The sequence below is a fragment of the Styela clava genome, chromosome 5 (assembly GCF_964204865.1).
Source record: "Styela clava chromosome 5, kaStyClav1.hap1.2, whole genome shotgun sequence".
NCBI lineage: Eukaryota > Metazoa > Chordata > Ascidiacea > Stolidobranchia > Styelidae > Styela > Styela clava.
The window spans coordinates 6130364-6157395 of NC_135254.1; the positions used below are offsets into that span (position 1 = coordinate 6130364).

The window sequence follows — 27032 nt, forward strand, 5'->3', positions numbered from 1 at the left end:
CAGTTCATGTCAGGTACGGGGTTAACGGTAGTTATTTGTTTTTCGGATGCATAGACTTGATAGTGGAGGAAGCAGCGTATTATTAACGCTTAGCATCAAGTGCCACACTGCCGAGCCATCAATCTTCTAAACTACAGATATACAAAAAGTATACATTGACAAGTAATCTTGCCACCATTTAAAAATTGAAAAGATCAGAATCTCCTTTCCTAAACTAATACATTATGTTAGAGCTGCAATTGTTTTAAACTTCTGTCCTCAACCAGTCATCATAAATATATTATGAAGATATTTTATTATGAATATATTTATTTTTTTATGAATATTTCATACATTGATAACATTTCATATAATATGATCTGTTGCTGCTAATCCTGTAATCATTTCAATTATATTTCATATATTGCCAATTCAGTAAATACATACCACTATACAATTTTATCATTACATTTAAAGGTCCAAGAAGTTAGGTCTTTTAAAGTTCTCTGGAGCTCTCTCTAAATGCATTGTCGAAATAAATGGCGCACCACTGCTATGATGGAACTAAGGTAAAATCAGCAGGGAGAAACTAAATGCAGACAATCTTGCAACGACAAAGTTCTCCTGCAGAGTTCATTTTCTTTCACTTGATCAACAAATTCTAGACGTTTCTCTCACACCTTGATGATTTATAAGAACTTCGCGCCTGAGCGAAGACAACCCGGGTGATGTCGGAAGATGACAAAACCTCGCATGTGAATAAACAACGCCGATCGAGACAATTATAGATTTGGAAATACTAGTTTCCTACGTTTTACGCATTTTTTATTCCAGCGGTATTTCAGGCAACGCAGAATTTTGCATTTGTACAGCTAAATTGATAAGGACAATAGCAAAAACCGTCGTCCTTTAAACTGGCTCTACTTTTGACAATCAACGACAGGATGATCGCTCAAGCCTACGATTCTCGTAGGCCAATTTTCGATTGTGTTTTTATTGCAATTTCATTGCCGCTAAATAACTACGGTACTACTTCAGCGACCGTGATATTATGGTGAGATAAATAGGACTTGGATATAATAACTTTTTTTGCGATTTTCCGTCCTATAATTAATCTAATTTTCATGTTAATATAGATAAATATACCACACATACATTTTCCCATAAACTGCCCCGCGGTTTTTCCTATCTTGCCACAATTTTTCGAGTTTTGATTTGAAATGCGTACGTGACTAAAGTTCAGCTACGAGACGTGCGTTATTTGCTTATTAAACAAAAAAGCGGGGATGTATCATACGGTGCCGCCAAGTCCCGCCGATAGGAGATTAGCGGCATCCTGACGATAAATTACACCCTGCTGAGAAAGTGCTAAATGACAGTTTTTCGTCTGGATGGAGATAAAATATAAAAGTACTAACATAACTATTATTTATACAGATTTGATTCGTACCAATTTCAAACCGGTACTATATCGTAAATTGCGTAAAAAAGATTGCGCAAAACCATCGTCTCTGAAGTGAAAATCTACTTCTGCGTTGCTTCGTTACACTTGGTCAGCCACCGATGAAAATAGTTTCGTTCACGCAGGCACGTAGCCCTTACCGCGGAGAAAAACGAGACGCTGACTTCCGCTGGAAAAGTTCGCTGTTTTCGATGTCGATGCATAAACTTCGGAAATTTTTTTTTCGTTGTGATTGCCTTTGGAAAGCTCCGCATCTGACATGTTAAGACCGCTTCATGACAGTAAATATATCAGAGTTAGGTTATCCAACTTTCTTTTTTTCGCCTTGGGTGAATTCAAGGTATGTCAAGAACTGACAAAGGACTGTTAATTACTGAATTAAGTCAAAGTGTTGTAGCAGAATAGTCATCTGTTTTACTTACGGACCTTGGTTTATTTTATTAAAAATCATTCAAAATGGTGACAGAAAATATTATTTGTAGGTTCACTAACTAAAACAGATGCAGTAAAATAATGATATTTTCTATATTGATAATTGGAGCATACGGTACCGTAATTATATAAATTTTAAATTTTGTGTTATTTTGTGTAGGGATGGGTTAGTATATCTGTATATTGTAGTTTTGGACTTTATTTTTTTTTTTCAATTTCAGTCAAAGAGACACCAAGACAGGAATATTAATGACTCAAATATTGAAGGCAAATTTATTTGACAAAACTATATAACAACAAAAGATAATTCCACATAACACTAGTAAGCATGTTCTAGCTTAGTTAGGTAAAGTCGTTTTGTGTGGGAGAAACGGGAGAAACAATATACAGACTGCAGACATGCTATATATACTGATATATGTCTGTATTCAGGTATTTTCCAGGTATTATCCTGTATCTACAAATATATATATTTATTTTTTACACAGATTTTTCCAATCATGTTTAAAATAATATTAATATTAGTAGCATGCATTCATGTGTGCTGGGGTGAATTTTATTCATCTCTTGGACATATGGAAGATTTAGTTCACGAAGAATTGAATTTGGTTTCTACACTTAAAGAATTCATTTCTGCTGAAGAAGCAAAACTTGAAAGAATAAAGAAAATTGCTAATGAGATTGAACTGCAAGCCGAAGAAGCTGGAAGTGATGTGGAAAAATTTTTGGGTAAGATGTTTTGCAGAGTTGAATGAGAAGATATTATGACTAAACTTAAAATATAGAATATTACAGTATTAGTTATTTTGTGTATATTATCTTATTATTTACATATCCTAAACTGCTGTTAAATATGAAGAGTACTGTACATGTCACAAAATTATGTCTGCAAAAACTATCTGTAAGGTTTTGTGGGTAATATACGTGATGTCAGTAGTAATTAAATAAAGTAAATTTCAATATAAAGCATTGCAGTCATACACAATGAGTTATTTGTCACATATTAATTTAATCTTTTTAGTATGGTACTGATGAGAAATCTTTAAAGTTGTCAAGAATCATCCCAGGGCTGTTGTTGAATTTCCGCACCCACCATCCTGTCCATCACCCTGGATATTGGGCAGGGTGGTCCAAGGTGGTCGGCCTTGCGGGCCACACTATGATTTTTGTATTGTTTGCGGGCCACAATAGTGCTAAGAATAGGTAAACAGTGCAATACAGAACAAACACTTTTATTGTCCAAACACATTGGTCATTATTTGTCATTTATCAAGCTAAAACATGCAAATAACGCCAAAAAACTCATTTAAACATGCAAAAGTTTTACTATATCTAAATTCAGTGTAAGACTTCAAAATCTTCACAACAGAGGAAGTGCCATACGAAGAAAATGCGGTTTTTGTTATCATATTAAGCAAGCATTGTGATATTTTTCCTCCCGTATCTATAGTTAAAAATCTGTTTGAATTGGTCAGCTTTTATTTCAAACTCATGTTTGCAAAATAACTTACAAATAACTGCAGTTTGATTGATTACCGATTTTTACCAAATTTGATATACAGGAGGGTAATTACTATATTGTCCGAGATATAGTCGTGAGCATTTTTTGTAATACTGTATAGGCTGGTTGCAAAAAAAACACCCGGAAGGAATTATATTGGTCGGCCATTACATTAATATTTAGTTATCAGGCATAGTCAACCTAGGCTAATAGATTCCTCATTAGATTTTTAGTATTCTACGGAGCCGATTCTGTTAGCGTATATTCCCGACCAAAAATATAGAAACCAGGTAATGATATAGACTAGCCAATCACTTTATTCAATTTCGCTAGTTGCCTCAGCTAGCCATAACACCAGTCAATTCAATGACATTAGTAATGGAACAATATGTCAGAAGATTTTTCTGGTAATTTTTATGACGAAACAACACCAAATGCAATTTTTTGTTTACCCTTGCGCAAATGCGACGCAGGCCACAAAAAATGAAGCGGTGGGGCACATGTGACCCGCAGGCCTGGGTTTGTACCACCCTGATATAGGGTGTGAGCGGGTGACAAAACTTTTTCCTAGATTTACTCATTTGTATCATGGGTGTTTCTTTTTGTCAATTCCGATTTTCAAAATGTCTTCAATGTGGCCCAAACTAAATTTATTTTAAGCTTGCTAATTACCAAATCTCTGCTCGCCTCTGTCGCACCACCTGGCACAGCGAATTTAAAGTTGACCATCACTAGATTATATTTTTTAAACCTATATTTTTTCTTTTCACAGGAAATCCTGTCAACCAGTACCTGCTTCTTAAAAGATTAAAAACAGAATATGATGAAATGGAGACTTTAGTGATGAAGAACTCTTCATTTCTTGACCATCTTGGTGAAATGAAATCGTATATTCCTGGCCAAGAAGACGTCGAAGGAACAGCAAAGGCAATAATGAGATTGCAGGTACTTTGATGCTTCCTTCTCATTTTCCATCTATTAAAACTATCCTTGGTATGTTTTGTTCCTGTAAAATTTTGCAGTTGGAGCATTGTTCTGTTAGGGATATGGTTGCTATTGTGCCCTGATTGGTACTCCTGAAGTATGTGAACCAAGATGGCGGACACCGGAACATAGTATGTGAACCAGATTAGGCCATAATTTCAGGTACAAATAGAATCACTTGGCTAGTCCTGGAACTCGTAATAGAACTAAAAATAAGTAAAATTGGAATAAAATTATGGCCTAACCCTAACCTGGTACACATACTACGTTCCGGTGTCGGCCATCTTGGTTCACATACTTTGGGAGTACCCACTCATTACGCTGCTTGGCCTTGTAGGTTTGAATCCTATGAAATAACCATTTAACTGTTCCTATACCAAACCCGTATTGGTAACCCGACAAGAGGCCATGGTTGATCATATAATTGAACAGTCTTATTGGCTTTTCCATCTCTCTCTATCTCTGGATAAATATTAAAAAATCTTTGTGGTATGAATTGGGTAAGCAATGTAAACTGGAAGAATTCCAATTCTTTCAAATAGGATAGGATTTACATATTTATCCCGGGGGAGAGGTAAGTCGACAGCTTAACCATATGGCGAATCTCGGCCTCTCGTCCTGTTACCATTTCATGGCGGGTATGGGATTAGTTAGTTACCGGTATTTGTTTTCGGATGGACTTGATGGTAGAGGAAGCCGTGACCGACCAGCGGTTACGTGAACCACCTTACGGCGGCGGCTCGCACATAACTATCACCGCATGTAAATAGAACTTGGGAACCCACGCAGAGTAATATCCGTGTTTGTACAACCCTTGTTCAGAGATTTTTTTCATGAATTCAAAATGGGGCCATAACAAAATATCTAAGCAATTTTTAAAAATTTTTATACAAGAAATCACACGATTTGGAATTGTGTTGAATCTATCAGTATTCAGAATTGCAGTTATTTAATCACACTTTTTTTAAGTATAGGGATAGTTGGTAGTTCTAACATTTTCTATATTTATTTAGGACACTTACAAGCTTGATACACATGAATTGGCACAAGGCAAAGTGAAAAGTTCCTATGCGGGACGTAAACTAACAGCTGATGACTGTTTTCAAATTGGACGAACTGCTTATCTAGACGCTGATTATTATCATTGTGTTCTGTGGATGAAAGAAGCGGATGATAAAATACAGCAAGGAGATACAACTCATGAGAGGTTTGTATGTTCAGTGATGGATTTAGTTTACACCAGTGATTCCCAATCGGGCCATTCTGGCCCTCAAGAGGGCAGAGAGTAACTAGAAGGGGCCACAATGCTAGTGCAAAACTAGTAGTACTTTTCTTATACAAGGCAAACTTCCCTTTCTCCCAGTTTCATTGCTTAATAAGGTTACTTCACAGGGTGTTTTCACTTTATTGAGCGTGGATTGTTTGAACCTAATGGGATTCAGAATTTATCAATAAAACTAACACTATAAATTCCTGTGATGATAAACAGGGGGGGGGGGGGGTATGTGCTTGTTAAAGCCTCTGGAAGGATGCCACGAGCCACAAACGGTTGGGAACCACTGGGTTTACACAATGCTGTGACAAAATATCTTATCATAGATCTAAAATTCTGGATGGCCAAGACCCAGGCTAGGAGGTATAGTCTGATTCACACCCAATTTCAAACTCTGAGTTATTCTAAAAACAACTCCCAATTCCAGGTTGGGAAAATAATCCGACCTTGAATTTCAAGACTAAAGCTTTAGCCTTCATTCCTTTTCTGTTGAGAATTCTCAATCAACTTTTGCTTTTTGAGTTTCTTTAGAAAATGTTGACTTTCATTTTACCATTTTTAATGCCAGATCTCTGTCCCGAAGAAATTAATATTCTGAATCTGACTCCTCATTCTGGGGGTCCTAGATATGACTTAGCTCTGACTACGATACCAATAAAATCACGCCAAACTCCCAAACTTGTGTTTGACAAAGTCAAGTCTCACACTTTCTTTCGATATTCAGATTCGAAGTCTTGGATCATCTGGCATTCAGTTTATCGCAACAAGGTAACTGGGAGGAAGCCTATGCTCTTACAGAAGAGATGTTAAAGATTGATCCAGATCATAAAAGAATTCAAGGAAATAGAGAGTTTTATCGACAAACAATGCAAGCAAGGAAAAAGGGAGATGAGGGAAGCATTTCAGAAAACCTATTCAACAAGTCAAAGTTGAAATTGAAACGCAAAGATGACTATCTTCCAGAACGTCAACTGTATGAAAAATTATGCCGAGAAGGAGGGGAAATAGCCCCCCCAAAAATCCAGAAAAAGTTAAAATGCTATTATTGGGATAACAATGATCCATTGTTACGTATTCAACCCCTAAAAATGGAAGAATTGTATCCTTCACCCCATGTTGTTCGGTTCTATAATATTACATCTCCAAGTGAAATAGATGAAATTATAGCAATGGCTAAACCCCGACTAAATCGTGCGACGGTGCAGAATCCTGTTACCGGTATCTTGGAACATGCCCACTATAGAGTGAGCAAAAGTGCCTGGCTTGATGATCACGAAAGTGATCTTGTTTATAAGATAAGTAAAAGGATTTCTGCCATTACTGGATTAAGTATGAAATCAGCTGAAGAATTACAAATCGCAAATTATGGGGTCGGAGGTCAATATGAGCCGCATTATGATTTTGCACGTCGTCGTGAAAAAGGAAGTTTTGAGGAAATGGTTGGAAACAGAATCGCAACCATGCTTTTTTATTTCACCAACGTAGAATACGGCGGCGCAACTGTATTCCTGAATGCCAAAATAGCAGTTCAACCTATCAAAGGCAGCGCGGTTTTCTGGTACAATTTGTACCCATCGGGGGATGGCGATATGCGTACACGCCACGCTGCGTGTCCCGTCTTAACGGGCGTGAAATGGGTATCAAATAAATGGATCCATGAGAGAGAACAGGAATTCAGAAGGCCTTGTGGACTTGAACCAAAGTCAGATAATCGCATATTTTGGATTTGAAACGAAGCAAGTAGTCGTAGTTGTACATTCGGCATCACAAGTGCCAAATTTTTCTTTCGCTAACTGTTCATATATAACAATAAGTGCTGTTTTGCAATATACTTTTTTGATGAATGAACTTAAGTTTTTTTTAATTTTTAGGAGCAAAATGCAAGTTTTTTAATTAAGTACAACTTGAACAACCAGGATAAATGAAGCACAATCATTGTTAGCAAAACGGTGTAATTTACGTACGTTTTGATGAAGAGATTCTGTATGAAACTTCAAAACATCTGCAAATTATATCATTTTGCTAACACCGGTTGTGCTTTCTTTATCCTCAGCAGTTATTGATTATTGCCAGCATATTATTGACGAGAACTTGCCTTTTTTTTTAAATTTTTTTACTTGAGATATGAACAAACTATGATATTCAAAGCAATGTTTATTATACCGTTGTTTCTATGGTAATCATTTCTTTTATCTGCTTCAGAATGAAATTAAAGAATTAAGTATTTTAAATACCACCTAATTTTAAATATATTTGAATTGTTTTTTGATGTCCCTTGTTTTATTCCTGCGAAAATACTGGTATCGTGAATTTTCTCATATGAAATCAAAGGTGCGGATAATTATACTTGATTATGAATAAATCTGGCAACTCCTTTTTAAAATGAATATTTCAGCATTTATCTTCAACCTTATAACCACAGTATTTTATTTTTTTATTGCAACTAACACCCTTTGGATTTTAATCTATAATTTACAGAAGAATATCCATTTACAGAAAATTAACTCCTAACGCATAGTACATTGCAAACTAATATTTTATCTTGTTTACCCTTTGACAAATATAAGGTAAAATTCTTCCCCTCAACTGTGTATACCAGGGGCGGGCAACTTCTCTAGTCGGCGGGCCGGATTATAACATGAATAATATTCAATATCTTAATCACATATTTATTCGCTACTGCAAGAAAGAAAATTATAAACCGCGTTTAAGGTAAACTACAAAAGTTTAAACTACAAAAAATAGAGAAAAAAAAACACATAATGAATTTATCATAATGTACTAAAAGTGTAATAGTGTAATATCATAATGTACTGATGTACAGTCAGCGGGCCAGTCAAAATCTCGTCGCCGGCTGTATGTTGCCCACCCCTGGTGTAGACTGTCTATTCCAGTGTGCTGTGAGTGAGCGTCGAAAATAGGGGTACTAGTTTGGACCATCTTTCTGCTGCGGGAGGCATAACAAATATTCATTGCATAAGATCCACATTTAGCCTTGTATTTTTTTGCTTGCAAATTTAGCCCCGATGCGGGTCAATTTTACCCTGGTAGAGAACCCCTACATTAGATGAATCCTAATCTTTCAAATTCGTCCAAGTCACGAAGCATCTAGCAAATTATTCAAAAGGAGGAAATCTCTATAATCTTTTTATTTTCATCATTTTTTTATGTCATTTTGTGCTCCCAAAAAGTGTTGCTATCGAGCTTTTGCTTTCTCCTATTTTTGCTAATTAAACACATACCCGTCTCCAAACTTCATTTAGAACTTATTTGTTAATCTACAACACTGAACTGTGGAGCATTGAAAGAAAGTAGGCTATGCATAAAATTTACAATGAAATATGAATGAAACTACAATAAAATATTGACACTCAATTGAACATATTAATATATACAAGTGTTCAACTCATGGCGTATATGGTTCACTAGCGTTTTTCGACTAATGTCCCTTTCATTGTGTTGGTGCATCCGCATGCAATGACCTTGATGCTGTATCAAGGATCAAAATGTTTATCTATATCGAGTGCTTCCAATATCTTACATCATACTTTTACAAATTTTATTTTGTAGTCATGGTTACAGACAAAAACAATGATTGTGCTTGTCTGAGGAAGTCTGACTTCCACTACAGAACAAAATATGTGCAACTCCAGAGTCTCGTGTATGTAATCAAATGAGAATTAATTACCAAGGAATTAATCTCACTATCTTTGATATATTCACCTTTTTAAACTTTTATCTGCAGCCATTTACTTTTTTATCATTTCATATGCTTTGACATGGCCATCAGCATGCTATTATACACTTTTGCTATACTTTATTTCACTTTTATCGCTTCTTTTTTTGATGGCTCACATTCTGAACATAATATGTGTACCAGGTCAGGATTCAGGTTGTACGCCATCTTGGTGCAGATACTCCCGGAGCGCCTTTTTTATTGCACAATGTTACATAATTAATCTTCAGCAAGTTGAACTATATTTTTTAAAGAAGATAGAAACACAACTGCCAAATTTTGTTGAACTTTTTTGGAATCTTAATTTTCATCTCAATGTATTAGATCATATATCTTTCTTTGTAACAAAATACATAAACTGCATAGCAAGAACAGTGTCCTTATATCTATTTTATCCCCCGTGTCATGTGAAACGCAGCCAGACTGAAATTGGCATCAAGACTGATAGAGAGCAGTGCTGGGGGAGGCTTGAGTTGTATAAATGGGATGACTTAGACCAGTGGTACCCAACCTACTATGGCATGTGGCCCACTCCAGAGGCTTTGGGAACTCATGGCCCCCTGTTTATCATTCCAGAGATACTTATAGTGATTTTGATTGGTCGATTTCGAATACTGGAATATCAAATGTTCAAACAATCAATGTTCGGCAAAGTGAAAACATTCTGTGAAATATCTTATCAAGCAACGAAGTAAATGTTTTTTTTTGTAAATGGAGAAGTAAAATCAGTTTTGCGCCTAGCATTGTGGCCCCCTCCAATCGCCCGTGGTTCCCTTGGGGACCGCCAACTTAGGCTCGCCATCAACTAAGTAGCTTGTGAGGCTTGTATCAGTGACTGACTCGACTTACTTGTGACACTACCCTACACTGATAGAGATCTAGGTGAGAATAAAAAACAATGTAAATGAATATAAATAGCGATTTGATGACCGGCCTCATATATTATTGTAATGTATGGGGTGCCCTCCCCCCTAAAAAAAACTAGATTACAATCGGAGACCGCCGACTTATCGATGCATGTTCTCTCCGCTCTGACTCAATAGCGACACCGCGTGTCTCATCACCAATTAATTGATACCTCGCTAATTATACGACATAATTCATCCAAAATCAATAGGCTTCTGGTCCGAGTGTGATGAGTGCACATGCACAATTTGGGGCAGATTCAATCTCGCTTTCGTGAGATACGTGTGACCAATGACATTAAACAACATGATAGGCAACTCTGACGTCACTCCATAAGACTACAGGCAAAACATTGTATTTCATGATACGCTCCAATGCACATATTTCTCGTCGCCTTTCGCGTCCGTTTTCCGCTCGCTTTTGCTACTCGGCGTCTTTTTTACGTGTAGTACCTGCCTTTTTGCGCCTGTAACGAAACAAAATAATCTCTATATCTAAGAAGTTTTGCTTCCTTGGAAAGTTGGAATAACAGGCAAGCTGTAAAGAGCAATTCTGGACATCATAGACGTTTTTTTCTATCAGAGAAGATTACAAACGCGATAGCGGAAAGATTTGTGTGGAACATTTTGCAGATAATGACAAAGTTCAAAGTTAGTAATTTTAATGTTTGCGCTTAATCATTGAAATTTCATTTAAAGAGGGTGTCATACAAAACTGTGCTGCGATACAATTCCATAACACAAAGTTTGCACCTATCGAACTTGCTTTCGTAGGTGAATTTATTAGACATATTACATATTCAGTTAATCGTAGGTAACATTGCTGGTACATAATGCATCGTAGATAGGTTTGTTTAAATTTAAGAATTTAGCTCATAGCCCACTAATTAATATTATCTTCTATGCAGGAGGTTGCAGGGCTGAATTCAACTTGCAGCCTTACCGATCACCTGACGATGCTCATTTAGTTTGGCTCGAGCAAGTCTTCTTGAAATGCTTGTGTGGATAGAAACTACCTATATTTTTTGACTTCCTCCGATTTTAGACAAATTTATTCTGAGGGATTTCGCATATAATTCTCACTGATTGTTGGCTGTTTATAATTCCTATTGATTGTGAATTCTGATTATAACAATGAGTTGAAAATTTTTTTACCTAATTTACTGGCACCTTTTTCTTGTCAATACTCCAAGCTGAGGTAATAAACATGACAATACATTTATGTCATCTGGAAGCAAAATATGCTCACTAATTAATAGTTTGGCACATTGAGATAATACATCATGACAGAAAATACAAGTTAAAGATATGTATGACCATCACATGGTAATTAAAATTTAAAAAAATTAATAGGGGCTGTGGAGTATGGAAAGTTCAAGACAAAGAAAAGAACAAATGTTCATAGTTCATGAACTCTCAATTTTGCCTCCATTGCTTTGTGAAGGCCAATATATTTCGAGTGGCTGAATTGGTTTACCTTTATGATAGCAACGATTTTGTATTTAATATAGCGAGATTATTTCAATTTAATTGAAGTGATATAATTTCCCAAAGCAATGCTTGAATCGTCTAGAATAGATCAGTGGTGTCAAACTCATGGGTTTTCGAGAGCCGCATTGCATTTTGAAAATTGTAAAAAGAGCCGCAAACAGTTTTTGATAATGTATACTTAAAAGATATTTTTAAGATAGTTTTAGTTTGTGACATATATTGTGATGCAACTAAACAGTTGGATTAAGTTTTATTATTTTCTTCAATTTCAAATGCAATTACATATTAATATTTGCATTCCACTATTATTGCAACATTTGCAAGTTACAGTATTTATTATAAAAAATCGTAAAATTCTATGTACAACCATCAAAATCATTTTTGAACAAGCTTTGAATAAGGAAAGAATAATACATACACTAAAAATAACTTATCTAAATATATGAACCTAAAATTAACAAAAATACTACAGTATAAACTCAATGTTTTAATAATTACATTTGTCCTGGCGTTTGGCATTTTTTTGTGTCACCAGCATACTAAGGCCAGTCTGAAATGATTTTATAGTACCAACTCTAACTAACGAGGCCACATGATCATGGGTTTATCTGAATCTTTACGAATGTTTAATTAATTCCAGTAATGCAAAAAAGTTACTTTTATCATTTCATGTATAGATCAGTAAAAAAACAAATGACAGATTTTTTCGACAAGACATTTCGCACTACATTGCGTGGCATAGGATTGCTTGAATTATTATTGATATTGATTTTTAGTAACTAAGTCGTTGTATAATTATATTAATATACAAACACATGGAAATTTTCTGTTCGAAGTTGGTCTTCGAATTTGTCATATTGACTGCTGAGCTTATTGTGTTTTTTGATTGTATTGATGGAAATATGACAAATTAAACAATGTGCTTCAGAATTTTGTGAAGAGCAGAAATGTTACAACTCCCATTTTCTTCGAAAATGCCACCTTCTTCATGTACTTTGCGTTTAATTTAATTACTCAAGTGTTTTATTCAAGTATTCTTTTGCTAGCTTGATGTGTATTCTTAATTGGGTCAAAATGTGGACAAAAAAAATCAATATTTCAAAACTACTTTCAGTAAATTGTTTTCTGTGTGAATAATCAATTTCACTTTAGAAGGTTTGAAAAATCTATTACATTTAGATAAAAATAAAAACTTCCAAAATACTATTACAATTACTGTTAAGCGTTCGAGGGCCGCACTGGAAGTTCTCTGGGACCGCGAGTTTGAGATCCCTGGTATAGATTGAAGTTGTTCAAAAAATATATGATAGTATTTTATCATGAATGATGATTATACCCCTTCCGGAATTTCTTCTATAGTACTACCAAAAGTTGATGAACCAAATATAACACAGGTGCAGTGAGGTACCCGTAATCCTCATTTCCAAAGCTGTTTTAAGTATGTCTGGCGTGTTTTGTGCCTTTTTACAAATAAGACCGCTTATGCAATCTTACGCTTTGGAATTTTTAGTTATTTTCCTCAAGCCCTGCAGGATGTGGGGGCCATACACAACTCTACCGGAGGGTCAAATGTCTTTGCATGCCTCCATAGGTTGTTTTTCTATTGCAATTTTCTATTTTCAATTGCATTATATTTCTCGGAATCACACTGTCACTGATATGTCGCCAGACTTCTGATATCTCCCCGTCTGCTATAGTTGTCCTGTGAATAAATAATAGGAAATTGAGATTGGACGAATAGTTGAAAGTTTTGCTTTATGTCGGCTTAATTTCTTGATTGATATACTTGCTATTTCTGCTATTGGCTCTTGTGCTGCAAGATTCTCGCAATGCTTAGACAGGTTTGTCCACAACTTTCACATCTGAAGAAAGAGAGGAGATTTATTAATTTTCGTTAAGAATAAATAAAGCAGTCTATATGATTCAGAATGGAAAAGCTAATAAATCCAATATCTCATGTTTTATTTAAAAAATATTTTACTGAATTTGGTATATAATCAATCAATCAATCATCATTTATTCGTCAACACAATTTAAACATGGTATGATATATAAAAAAATAATTACAAATATAAGTGGAAACTAACTTAAATTGTGTGACAGGAGTCGCGAGGGACCTCAAGAGGTCTTCAGGCAGCGACACCTAAAACGCTTGTTGATTCAGGTTAATAGCTTAAAAAGTTAATGAAACACCAAAACATTTCAAAATAAATATTTTGAAGAAAAAAAGAACATTTTCAAAAAACAAAAAATACCAAATATCCATCATAAGTATTTAAAATAAAAAAAAACCTAACATCCTGGTTACGAGCATGTTTTTTTATTATTTAAATCAGTGACCAAATTCATAAAAGATGAAATGCACCGTAGAATTAAACGGTTGCACGAAAAGACATAAAATATGTTATATATCGATGTGGAGTAAAAAAAAAATATAACGATTAACTATAATTCCCTTTAGACTGAATCTTTCAGTATCCCCTGACATGATGCACGCAAGGTCTTTAACCAAAATTTGGTTTTCAAAAATTACGACTCCACGCACATCTGATTCGTTCGCAAACCAACTAATAAAAGGGCTTAGTCAGAAAATTACAAGCATTCGTGGCTCCAAATACTTGAGAAATCAGACTATACAATATAGACCGGTATGAGTGAAATGTTAGGTGAACTTGTTAACACTTTGATTCAATACGCAAATAAAAGTGAATGCGTAATAGTATGTTACAATGAGCAGCAATCAACAATGAGTATATATCCTCACTGATTAAAAAAATCTAACTGGAGGTGCATGAACTATTTGAAACCATAAGGGGTAAGTAAATATGTAATTTCGGCAAATGGGCAACTACGTACCGTACTGAATTAATAACTTCGTAGTATTTGACAAAGGCTGGCTTTCCCACATGTACTTAACAGTGCGATGCCCGGGTGTGATATACAACAATAGTATTCACCTTACCTTTTACCGATTTCTTTTTACCCCAACTTTCAAAAATATCATTAAAATCGACAACAACTGTCAAAGCAGGCACGAACACCATTCGTGCTACGCCTTGAAAGCAGCACACATCCGCTCGTTTTCGTCTCGTCAAGTATGTGCATTGGAGCGTGCTATCGAATACGATCTTCGGACAAAAATGCCGGAGTTGCGCATCATGTTGTTTAATGTCATTGGTGTGACATAAGAAATTGTCCAACAGTCACCCAAACAGGCAAATACCTATCACCATACTTACCGACTGAGATCGTTTACGTAAAGCATAAGTTTATTTCGACTCCATAATCAGCAATAGGCGATAATAATAGATAAAAATAAAAGTAACTGATTATATAATCGGGAAAGCGAACAAAACCTCGAGTAAGGTTTGAAACGTACAGATTTTAGATGGAAAGGTATTGATAAAAAAAGTAGTACGTGTTCGCTCACTCAAAAGTAAAAAAAAACTAATTAGGGCACGCACGCACACACACACACACACACATACACACAACCATCGAGACATGATACTGTCGGAAGATAAAAAAAAAGCGAGACTCAAAATCAATTAAATTACTCAGTAAAAGGAAAATATACAAACAAATGAGAAAAAAAAATGAATAAATTCTTTTGCCACACCAAATTAATATTTTTATGAGGATTGCCAAATTGGATACCGAATTAGAATGTACTGTGGATAGAAAAGTATTCCTCCAAAAATATCGTCAAGCTGATTATAATTGGAGTCACCTAATGCCAAATTGCCCAATCAGAATTGCCAAGTTGGCTTTCTATCTAAAAACGGAACCCAGTCTATTTAGGACATATTGCATGAGTTCAATTGCATTTTGGCTCATCCTGTACGTATATGTATTACCCAGTCAGCTTCATAATCCTTGAGTTTCTGTGCAGTCAGAGTTGTATTTTCAAATCCATTAAATCTGGAGTCTAAATTCGAATTTGTTGCAATCAGAATTTTAGACTTTCAGTGATGGTAAAAAAAACTCAAAACCGTCTACAAAACTCACAACCCGGACTCAAGAGTCAATTTTTTTAATCCGTAATCGGAGTCACATTTTTTTTTATCTCGTGGGCGAAAAGTGATTATAGTCACTGTGGGTGTGGGTGGGAGTTGATTGCAAAAATTATCCGACTCCACAACTAGATAAAAGATCTCGTCAAATATTTTTTGACCGCATGTGGGCGATAAAGATCATTTTTTAACTTCTGGTTTTGCTGCTCAAAGTCATACACGCTTTTCTGCTGAAAATGACATTTTGTGCTCAATTGGGAGCTTGTTTGCGGCGTATTTTCGGGCTATTGAGTAGTGTTTCGTTATGAGCCAAGAAAAGACCAAAACAACAATTTATAACAACGTTGATATCCACCCTTGTATGCAGGAACAAGAGTTGTCAATATCGTGTATGTCCAATAATAATTACGATCGAGAAACATACAGAGAAAAGTGTGTCGAGTATTTCAGAAATTATAGGGATTGCAAAAGATTTTGGGGATCTGTAAAACTAAAACGAGCTGGGCAAGGTATAAAGCCGCATATGCCCCCTGCAGACGAAAGACAAAATATTGTGGATTACCTTGGAGAAAACTTGCCTTACCAGCTTGCTTCTAAATTCAACACTTCACATTAAAGTAAGACTTCCTTTTTTATCATTTAAAGTTATTGAAATTCAGTAATCAGCAGTTAATTTTCACACCATACTGAAGGCACACTCCATATCAAAATTCTGAAATTGCAATGAATAATGAAAAAGCATAAGACAGTAAGAAAGTATAACAAGAAAATAATAATATAATTGCCTATACGTTGAGCAAAGCACACTTTTCATATTCTAGCATTTAGTTACCAACCTGTGCAAGTATATTAGTTATTACTAATCATACAACTTAGAGATCTTGGGTCTAATGTAGTTTCGTACCTGACATACTTCTAGTGGGCGTAGCATGACAATTTGGGTCTCATGTAGTTTCGTACCTAACATACTTCCAGTGGGCGCAGCATAACAATTTTTCACGTATCAATCATAACCCCCACCTGACTACAGTGACGTAATAGAGCCCTTCAAACTATACGAACTGCCATTTAAGACGCGCAAACGAGCACCTGAAATTGAACAGCTATTTCTCTCCTTTTCTCACCGAAACGATCCCAATGTAAGAGATATTTGGCAATCTCGATGACGCGATTGTGATGCCGTAGTGATGCAATTTTTGGATGGCGTAGTCAGTCTGGGGTTAGGATTGATAGGTGAAAAATTGTTATGCTACGCCCACTAAAAGTAAGTTAGGTACGAAATACCAAGTGCTATAATTATCATTAAACCAAGAAAAAGGTGGAAAGGAGCAGAACGGAGTTCTTTGTGTTTCATGTATTTTTTGGGTTCCCCGCTGCTTTCGCACTGTTTATAGTAAATATTGGTTCAAGAGAGGCAGAAAAATAGGTTCTACCGAAATGAATGTCACAATTCCACAACTACTCAAATAACAGCAAACTTAAATATGATGGAAAAATAAATGTCATAACTTCTTAAATAATGCCGAACAAAAACGAGATGTGAAAATACAGCAAATTTTAATTTTTCAAATAAAAATCTGTCTTGCTCAGATTGCTACCCCATTTGGCATTTTTCAAAAAAAAAAAAATTCCAGTTTACATTTTTGTTTAGCATTATTTCAGTATTCACGATGTTTACATCTTCGGACCAGGAAAAATGTGCATGTAGTCTGGTAGTAGATATAAACTCGTTTATCTAAATTTATTATAGAGAGCAATGGATTTAGATGAAGCTCCAATAATTCACGGACTTGAGCTTCCGTCAAGATGTATTTGCGCACAATCAGCAGACACAAATATCACTCGATTTATGGTGGCAACTCAGTCGTTACGACAAGAAAATCAACTCCATTACGTGGAATTCGATGATGAGAACAATGTCATTGATAAAACCATGTTTTCTCACCCAATTGGTGAAGTATGGCATCTGTCAGCAAGTTTCAACAATCCAGATGTTTTCACAAGCTGTTATCAAGCATTTGAAAATGGAAAATTAATCCATGGATGTATGGTAGGGAAACTACCATTAGATGAGAATCAAAAGCCAATAGTTAATTCAGCCACTACGCAAGACATTACACAAAGTCAACAAGGAACACTAGAAAATCTGGCGACCCTAGATTCAGAGGAGTTTGGAAATATATCTAGTTCGCATTGGAAACCAATAGAAGGGGAAAACTTCCTAATGGCTCTTGCTGGCAGCAAAATGCTTCTCTATGATATGGAGCAAGGCACACCAAAGCTTTCTGACTCGTTCGAGCTTCCAACTAGAAAAGGGCATCCTTGCACTATAACAAGCGGCAGGTGAGTAGTTTTGATCATTACGGATGGGACTTTATTATTTACATGGGGTGATAGAAAACCGACAAGACATTTGGAGAACCACGGCCTCATCTCTGGTCAGTATGTTCCTCAGATTTTTTATTTAGGGTAGGAGGGGAGGGGGGTAAATACTGTTTGTATCTGTTATGTATTTGAACCGGCATATGAGCCACTTTCTGAATATTCAAATACATTTTTATTTAACTTAAGAATTAAAGTATGGTGTCATACCTGTAAATTAGGGGAGGAGTTTGAAAGTTTAGGGGAGATGTAGGGAAATCACTGTGTCTGGTTATCAGTTAATGCCAGGTATGGGAATCATTGTCAAAGAACTAGTTCCAGATGCATGGACATAATGGTGGAGGAAGGTGTTACCGACCAGAGGTTACTTGAACCACCCTATGACAGTAAGCAGTCTAGCAATTCTCTTGCATATAATTATCCCACGCAGGATTTTAAACTGTGAACCTAGGTAATGAGAAGTGAGATTGCAAAGCGTGTTGGAAAACCCAAAAATTGTTATTATTATTAGTGAAAAAGTTGAAAAGTAGTGTCTTTGAGAAATCTAAAACATAACTCATTAGCTTTCACTGGGCACACTACTTTCAAACTTTTTCACTAATCCTGGGGGCTCTTCTTTTACACCAAATTAGGGTATTCCAAAAACGTTGATTGTAGATGTTCCTCTAATTGATTTCAGATACATTTTGTGTTTGGCCCTAATTATGCAAAAAAGATGCTTTTTGATCTAATGATAGTTTGCAGCCATATTCACCAAAGTATTTCAATATAAAGTTAGAGAAGTTTCAAGATCAGAAATATCTCATTTCCCCAGAACAATTTTTTTAGATTGAGCCATTAAATGCTCAGCGGTGTGGCGCATGACTCCTTCCCGCCGCGGGGTGGTTCATGTAGGCCATGGTGTGCCATGTGATTGAGCTCCTTATCAGCTTTCTTCTCCCCCAGGATAAATATGTAAAATTCAATCCCAAATCCAATCCTAATGTGCTTCAATCACTACACTAAAAACGATGCAGAAAAATAACTGATATAAATATCTATCTCTCTTTCAAGATGGAACCCACATCATGGTGGCAAGCAATTTGCAGCGGCCACTGAGCAAAATGTTGTCGGTTGGGACATTCGATCCAAATCTCAAGCTTTCATCATAGAAGGGGCTCATGGACAACTTGTACGAGATGTCGACTTCAATCCGAATAAGATGTATTACGTCGTAACTTGTGGAGATGATTGTCAGGTCAAGTTCTGGGACACAAGGTGGGGCTAATAAGTTATATTTTTTTATATTGTGGGGGGGGGTGGGTGATAGGAAAACACGAAAAATATATCTCAGAATTTAATTATGTGTCGTCATTTTGAGCACCGGTCTCCTGTTATAGAGATGTTCCCGTTTGATTCATGTCGATATGTTTCGATGTCTGGGAACAACACCACAAGCTCTAGATGCAGTAACAATGGTGTGTTCTAAACCACCTTATCCAAAGTAAATGAGTAATCTGTATTAATGACGATCACTTTAAAGACCTTAAGCTCTGTGTTTGCTATATCCTAACACAGAGGTTCCCAAAAAGTGTGCCGCAAAAATTAAATGATTAAATATTTTACATTTTGTATTTATTATAAATGTTATATTGTTGACCTTTTGCCTTTATTGTTCATACACACAAAATTGAGTTTTATTCAAAAAGCAGCAATTTTTTCGTGTAGGTGCTCCATAAGTTTTCCCCTGATACTCTGGCTTTGGCACCTCATGAACGCAAAGTTTGGGAATGGTTGCCATAACAATAGAAAATCAAAAATCTGTTCTCTTTTTCAGAGATCTTTCTGATCCGGTTAAAGTTCTCTCTGATGATCATTCACACTGGGTCTGGTCGACAAGGTACAATCCATTCCATGACCAACTGGTGCTCAGTGGTGGGAGTGACAGCCGGGTTATATTGTATAATATGAAGTAAGTGGACTTTATTTTCCAAGTAGTGTTTTGCAGCTTATTTTTCAAGTTGTGATGAATAAAACTCTGGGCAAGCAGCCCAATATGTATGGGCTAGTACAGTGCTTTCCACCCTTTTTCAGTTTTACTGTTGCTATTTTTTCTGTGCAACCCACAATGAGATGTTAATATATGAGAAAAGAAACAATGTATCCCCATGCAATTTAGTATCAATGCAAAACTAGATCTGCATATTGTAAATCAAGTCTTATAATGACGGTAATTCTAATTGTTACATTGTTTTCTATTTGTTACGTGATGATAGTGCCACAATTTCCCTATCTAATTAAAAACTATATGTACCATTTGGAAATACATCCTGTCCTTGTTCGCATAGTTAACAAAACAAAAACATTAACAAAAATGGACTGACCTCATTCAGGCTTATAATTAATTAGCCACTTAGTCACACCTTGAATTAGGTTATGTGCCTGGGATTTTTAACCGAGATGTGTAACCTTACCATTTTTATTCACTAGGATTCTGCACCCAGAAAACATAGTAAATTTTCAATAGTATGCCATTTTTAATGTAAAATAAATCGTGATTAATGTCAATAAAACAGTTGTATTCAGAATGTTAAGATTTGATTGCAGGATTGAATTATGGGACAGTGGTTTCCATTGGTATTCGTCAGTCTAGGTGCCCCTGGTCGAAAGACCTTGCCCATCCCTGATATAGATCTTTGGGTACTCCTGAAGTATGTGAACCAAGATGGGGGACACCGGAACGTAGTATGTGTACTAGGTTAGGGTTAAGCCATAATTTTATTTCAATTTTCCCTATTTTAGTTTTTTCAAGAGTTCGGGGACAAGCCAAGTGCCTCCTGTAGTATTTGTACTTAAAATTATGGCCTAACCCTAACCTGGTACACATACTACGATCTGCGGTCAGTCATCTTGGTACACATACTTCAGGAGCACCCTTTGATCAGAATGTAAACTTCAGAGATATAATTTATTTTATTCATAACATGACAATATCTTCCGAAGTGTTTGCACCTAAAATTACGACCTAACCCGAACTTGGTACACATACTACAATCCTCTGTCCGCAATCTTGATACGCGTACTTCAGGAGTGCCCCTTGATCAGAATGTAAACTTCCAAAATATAATTTATTTTATCCTTCACAGAACAATATCTTCTGAACCGTTTGAGACAGAGAACCTGTCTTCAGATGATGACGCATCAAAGTCGAGTGATTCAGACGACGAATTTTCGCCAGAAAAAAGACAAATGGAAGATGGTGTGATAGGAGTCTACGAGGAGCACGAGGACAGTGTATATGCAGTGGAATGGAGCGCGGCGGATCCATGGACTTTTGCTTCACTGAGTTATGACGGACGCTTTGTGATTAACAGAGTTCCAAAGAAAGTTAAATATGGAATTTTGCTTTGATATTAAAGGCAGATTCGGTTTCGTTTGGAATATTGGTTTGTTTCCACTGACACTGTGGAGTGTGAAATCTGAGAAACTGAAAAAAATTAAGTTGACAAATTGTTACTATCAGTTTTCCAATGAACGCTTGAACATTCTAAAGTTTCCATTTTCTGAGGTTGATTTCCTCCGGTAGTTCAGAGGGTGAGTTTACTACAGAAAACTACTGCATGACTCAAAAAACAACCCATAAATTCATTGATCACTTATATCAGGGGTGTGCAACCTGTGGGCCCTGGGCCAAATGTGGCCCACAAGGAATATTGTGTAGCCAGCCGATAAGTGCCAATTTTGAATGATGTTGGCCTGTGAAATGAGTTTTAATTCATATTAATCTGGTACATGCAGGTAATTCCAATCCCTTTCAATTTATTATTTATGTCTATGACGCTACAATGCCCTAACAGCTAGCTTGTGCGAAGCGAACTAGGACTCTAGTTTTTCTAGACTCGATTTGTTTTGTGTTATCATAAAGTGTGCCCACAAAATAAACGATTTATTCATTGATTACTCATACCAAAATGATAAGTTTCAAGGACTTCTCATTCCTGGCTCCCGTTGAGCAGGAAATATTGATTTTGTTCTCTAAGCTGTTAAGCGGACCTAAAGATGATTTCTTTGAATGGTTTTCAAAAACTTTCTTTTGTGTTATTATTAAGTATTGGCAGCAGCTGAACTAGTTAGATGTAATAAGATGAAACCGACTAGTCATGCATCAACAAATCCTAAATTGCATAGATAGTAAAGCATACTAGACCTATAAATTGTGATTTTATTTCTATTTCATGGTCTTTAAGCCGAAAATCCGGAACTTGAAAAAAACGTTTAAAAAAAATAAGGGAAATTGTATCTTTTTGCTTATTGAAATGCATTGGTAAACTTGGCTTCAAATCCTCGTGAGCAGCTCCCCTATTTTTATTTTTCAAAAATTTCATTATTTAATTCTGAAATCCTGAATTTGTGATTGTTACTGTGTTTCAGTTTCTCTAGGAATATAGTTTTAGGCTTATAAACTTCAAAATGTCAACAAAAAAGGCAAAAGGAAAAACGAAAAAAGTATCGCAAAATGATCTGCGAAAAATGATGAATGATATGAAGAACAAACGTACGATAGATGTTGTGAAATCGAATAATCAAAGAGATGGTCGCGTTTTGACAAGCAACCCAGAAGCGTACAAAAAAGCGCTTAACGATCGTATGAAACTACAAGCCTTAATCGCTGGAAATAAATCTGAATCTACACAGAAAAATACGGAATTAATAAAAAGTAAAACGGAATATTCAGGGGAAAGAGTAAAATTCGCTACGAAAAAGAAAGAACCGTTAAATCAATTAAAAAGGCCTTTAACAGCTCAAACTCCGAATATAGACAAAAAAGTGAGACTCGAAAATGAGCCAAAATCAAAAGTCGCAAAAACTGTGGATTTATCTGTAAAAGATAAAAAACCTGGAGGTTTATTGATTGGAGATTACGGTTCCGATTCCGAAGAAGATCAGGATGTGACAGAAAAGGTTAGGAAAATAATTTTGAAGCATTTCACTCAGAAGAAGGTTCTGTATAGGCAGCCACTGATGAGTAAAGAGCCACTGTTTTATGAAACTCATGGATTATGTAATTTTTTTTTAGAGTTTTTCATGCTCACTCAGGACAGGGCTCTGTTTTCATTGAGACTAGAAATATTTTTGGTTTGACAGTACTTACCAAATCTGTCGTTTGAGGGTGCGATTTCACTCAGATGTGTATGTAATTTTTCATGAGTTCATGCTCGCTCGGATCGAGACTCTGTTTTTATTGAGACTGGAATATTTATGGTTCGACATTACTTAGTTCATTATTGAACCTTAAATCTATAGTCCGCAATTCCGATGTAGTTAGGTCTAACAGGATAGGATTTACATATTTATCCAGAAGGGAGAATGAAAGCCGATAATAATCATATGGCGAACCATGACCTCTCGTCCCGTTACCAGCTCGTGTCGGGTGTGGAATTAGTTAGCAAGTTATTTGTTTTCAAAAGCATGGATGGTGGAGGAAGCCGTAACTGACCAGCAGTTATGTGAATCTCCCTGCGGCGGTGAGGACTCCAGCAACCCTCTCGCACACAACTATCCCGAATTTCAGTGGGGATAATTATGTCTGCGAGGATTGCTGGACTCCTAAACCACCATAAGATAGTTCATGTCACTGTTAGTTGGTTACTGCTTCCTCTACTATCGTGTCCGTGCACCGAAAACAAATACCTATTCATATATCTGACATGGATTGGTAACCGAACAACAGGTTGTGGTTTGCCATGTAGTTATGGCTCACCTCTCCACATACAGGATAAAACATGAAAATCTCAATCCTGCTTCAATTGGCAATTTGACTATCTAAAATCTATGGGTATTAACTAAAATTTGATTTTTTGTTTCGCACAGATAGAAGAAAAAATGGAGACGGACGAACCTAATCCAGAGCAGCAACCATCAACGTCTGATACAACTCTACCGGAAGGATTCTTCGACGATCCGGAAGTCGACGCAAAAATACGAGGGGTTGAGACACCAGCAGATGCGATGGACCGAGAATGGGAAGATTTTCAAAAGGAAATAAAGCGAGAAACTGACCAATCAGAACACATTGTAGAAGAGGAGCAAGAAGTAGGGAATGTCGATAGACAGGTAAACACAAATCTTTGAATACTTCTATAACAGGGGTGGGCAAGGTTTTTAAACCTTGGGCCAAATGTGTTGCCCACTTAAGATTGGCGGGCCATGTAGGTGTGACATAAAGAGTTACATTTTATGGACAATATTTACTGTGTTACAAAGCAAAGGTGGTAAACAATAAGCCATCGTGTCAAAACTTAATTTGACCGCAATCTCGACAAATTCCTTGAGCTATTTTAGCTGAAACATCAAAATTTGATTTCAGTTTGGTTATAGCAGCATCAGGAGGGCCAGATTGAAACAACCAACGGGCCGGATTTGGCCCATGGGCAGTACTTTGCCAATGTCTATTCTATAAGGATAGAGTTGGTTTCTCAAGGAATTTCCATGAGTAATTCAAGAGTTTTGCTGCACACTGCCACAAATGTATTTCTGTAACGTTTCTATTTCTAAAATATTGATAAATATAGGATGTCCAGGAAGTCTTTAAAATTTTTTGAAAAATGCAAAGGGAATTTATCGATACCATATATTGTTTTGTCCCTCCCTAAATGAAGTAAAAAAAAACTTCAACAATTACTGATTGAAAATCAACAAACCTGGGTAATGTATATTGAGAACTGACTTCACACCAAAATTGTAACTGTAAAGGGACTTTATGGACACCGTGTATATTTGTGTTAGTGTGCAGCAAGACTCCTGAAGCCAGTAAAATATCTTTTAGTAATATAAAATTATCTATTGTACATCAATTTAATCAAGTTCTCTGTTACAAAATGACCTATTTAGAATATATTTGATATTCCGTATAAGTTGAATCACTTGGAATAGTTATCTTCACTCTTACTACAGCATAATTCATTTATGCATATGTTACACCCGTGCAAAGCATAAAAGAAGGATGTGTAGTCGGTCCCACAGAAACCCAATTAATTTCATAAATAGATTTGTCTTTTAGAGGAGTAAAATTGTCTTTTTGGGTCAACTTGTTTCACAGAGTGAAATTCATTGAACAGTTCTATGGGAATCAATTGAAACTCATGAAAAAAAGCTATTTTACCAATACAATGTGACATCCAATGTCCAACTCTTTTTAACATTTGACTAAAATTGCAGTGTTTATAATGTATCATTAGAATCCTGTGGTAGATAATGTGATTGCTGGACTCCTCGTCGCCATAAGGTGGTTCATGTAACCGCTGGTCAGTTACGGCTTTCTCCACCGTCAAGTCCATGCTTCCAAAAACAAATAACCGTCTAACTAATCTACGTTACATGATTAAACTGTCTTATTGGCTTCTCTCTCCTCCAGGATAAATATGTAAATTCTAACCTATTCAAGAATCTTTGACATAAATTGTATTAATTTTTCTTAGATTGAAGAAATAGATGAACAGATCATGCATTTTTCAAGAGTAGAAAAACTGAATATTGTGAAAGAAGGAATTAAGAAGAAGGCAAAAGAAAAGAACTCAGATTCGGAGTCGGAAAATGACGAGGAAACAGGAAGTGATGAACTCGATGAATTATTGGATTGGAGGGAAAAAGATTCCCATTTTTGAGTACGATTTACGAAAACGTACCCTTTCTTAGAAAGATAATTATGCTCCATATGTTGGCATTTAGTGACAGCCTGGAAGTTTCGATTGCGCATACCACCGCTTAACAGTTGGATAAATGAAGTATGCATATGTATTCAATGCATAATGAGGGAGAAGTGTTCCAAAATAGGTGAAGAGAAAAATAGTTACGTAGCATTGTAATTAAACTACTTTTTTGTTGTATATTTGTAAAGCATTTCCGCAGCCAATAATAATAAATAAGAACGTTTTGGAACACAGATTGGCAAACTATGATCCAATTTCTTACAAATACATGCACAATTGAGATTTAATATTTTTATTCAAATTTATTCAAAATATCTACCGTAAACTATGAATTGGTGAAATGATAATAATAATATTTTTTCATCTTTGGTGTAGCAATGTCAGATACCAATAAATTTGATACTTTAATTTGCAAGATATTACAAATTGAAAATATTTGTTAGTTTTGGAAAAACATGTATGGAAAGGTGAACATGGACTTGAAGCACGATTTTTAATCTGTGGCACCTCATTGACTGATACCACGACATCTACTTTGATACCCACTTGAAATGAAAATTGTCACTAATGCACTGCGGGGTCTGCAATGCTGCAATTTATGACATCATAAAAGCCCAAAAATGGAAACATGAAAGCAGTAGCTACCTACCAGGTCTGAGGAGCCAGAGCCTTGACATTTTGTTGGAGCTAGCAGAAATTTTAGTACTTCCGAAGTATGTGAACCAAGATGGCAGATGCTGGGACAAAGTATGTGTACTAGGTTAGGGTTAGGCTATAATTTCAGGTACAAATACTATGGGAGTCACTTGGCTAGTCCCCTAACTCGTAATAGAACTAAAATTGGAATAAAATTATGGCCTGACCCTAACCCGGTACACTTACTACGTTCCGGTGTTGCCATCTTGGTTCACATACTTCGGGAGTACAATACAGTTGATTAAAACCAGTCCTGTTTTGACCAAAAATCGTTATTGAAGCGTGTCCCATTCGACTTTATAAAGTATGTTGTATCGAATTTCGTTCGTTTGTACAGATTGAAATGTTCCAATACTCGTGGCACTATAATAAAAAGAAATGAATATTTTTAGCTATTTATTTTGATTCTGAGCAGCAGAAAAATGTGAGGACAGAGTCCAGTGTGCAAAGTGGGCAGTCTGCAAAACCAATCATTTTGTATAGGTTCGGT

At 36.0% G+C, this 27032-nt stretch overlaps 3 protein-coding genes across 3 annotated transcripts; all 3 read left to right on the plus strand.

Annotated features, from left to right (window-relative positions):
• The first annotated feature begins 2359 nt into the window (after positions 1–2359).
• LOC120344074 (prolyl 4-hydroxylase subunit alpha-1-like) lies at positions 2360–9739 on the plus strand. Its single transcript, XM_039413157.2, has 4 exons — positions 2360–2602; positions 4147–4319; positions 5372–5565; positions 6356–9739. The coding sequence occupies exons 1-4, from the start codon at positions 2374–2376 to the stop codon at positions 7359–7361; spliced, it is 1602 nt and encodes a 533-aa protein (XP_039269091.2). The 5' UTR covers positions 2360–2373; the 3' UTR covers positions 7362–9739.
• Positions 9740–16253: 6514 nt separating this feature from the next.
• On the plus strand, positions 16254–22568 carry LOC120344084 (EARP-interacting protein homolog). Its single transcript, XM_039413167.2, has 5 exons — positions 16254–16393; positions 17527–18119; positions 19212–19415; positions 19975–20109; positions 21284–22568. The coding sequence occupies exons 2-5, from the start codon at positions 17533–17535 to the stop codon at positions 21546–21548; spliced, it is 1191 nt and encodes a 396-aa protein (XP_039269101.2). The 5' UTR covers positions 16254–16393; positions 17527–17532; the 3' UTR covers positions 21549–22568.
• A 39-nt stretch (positions 22569–22607) lies between these two features.
• Positions 22608–26937, plus strand: LOC120344087 (uncharacterized). The gene is made up of 3 exons (XM_039413170.2): positions 22608–23099; positions 24009–24251; positions 25616–26937. The coding sequence occupies exons 1-3, from the start codon at positions 22608–22610 to the stop codon at positions 25799–25801; spliced, it is 921 nt and encodes a 306-aa protein (XP_039269104.2). The 3' UTR covers positions 25802–26937.
• Positions 26938–27032: the final 95 nt, after the last annotated feature.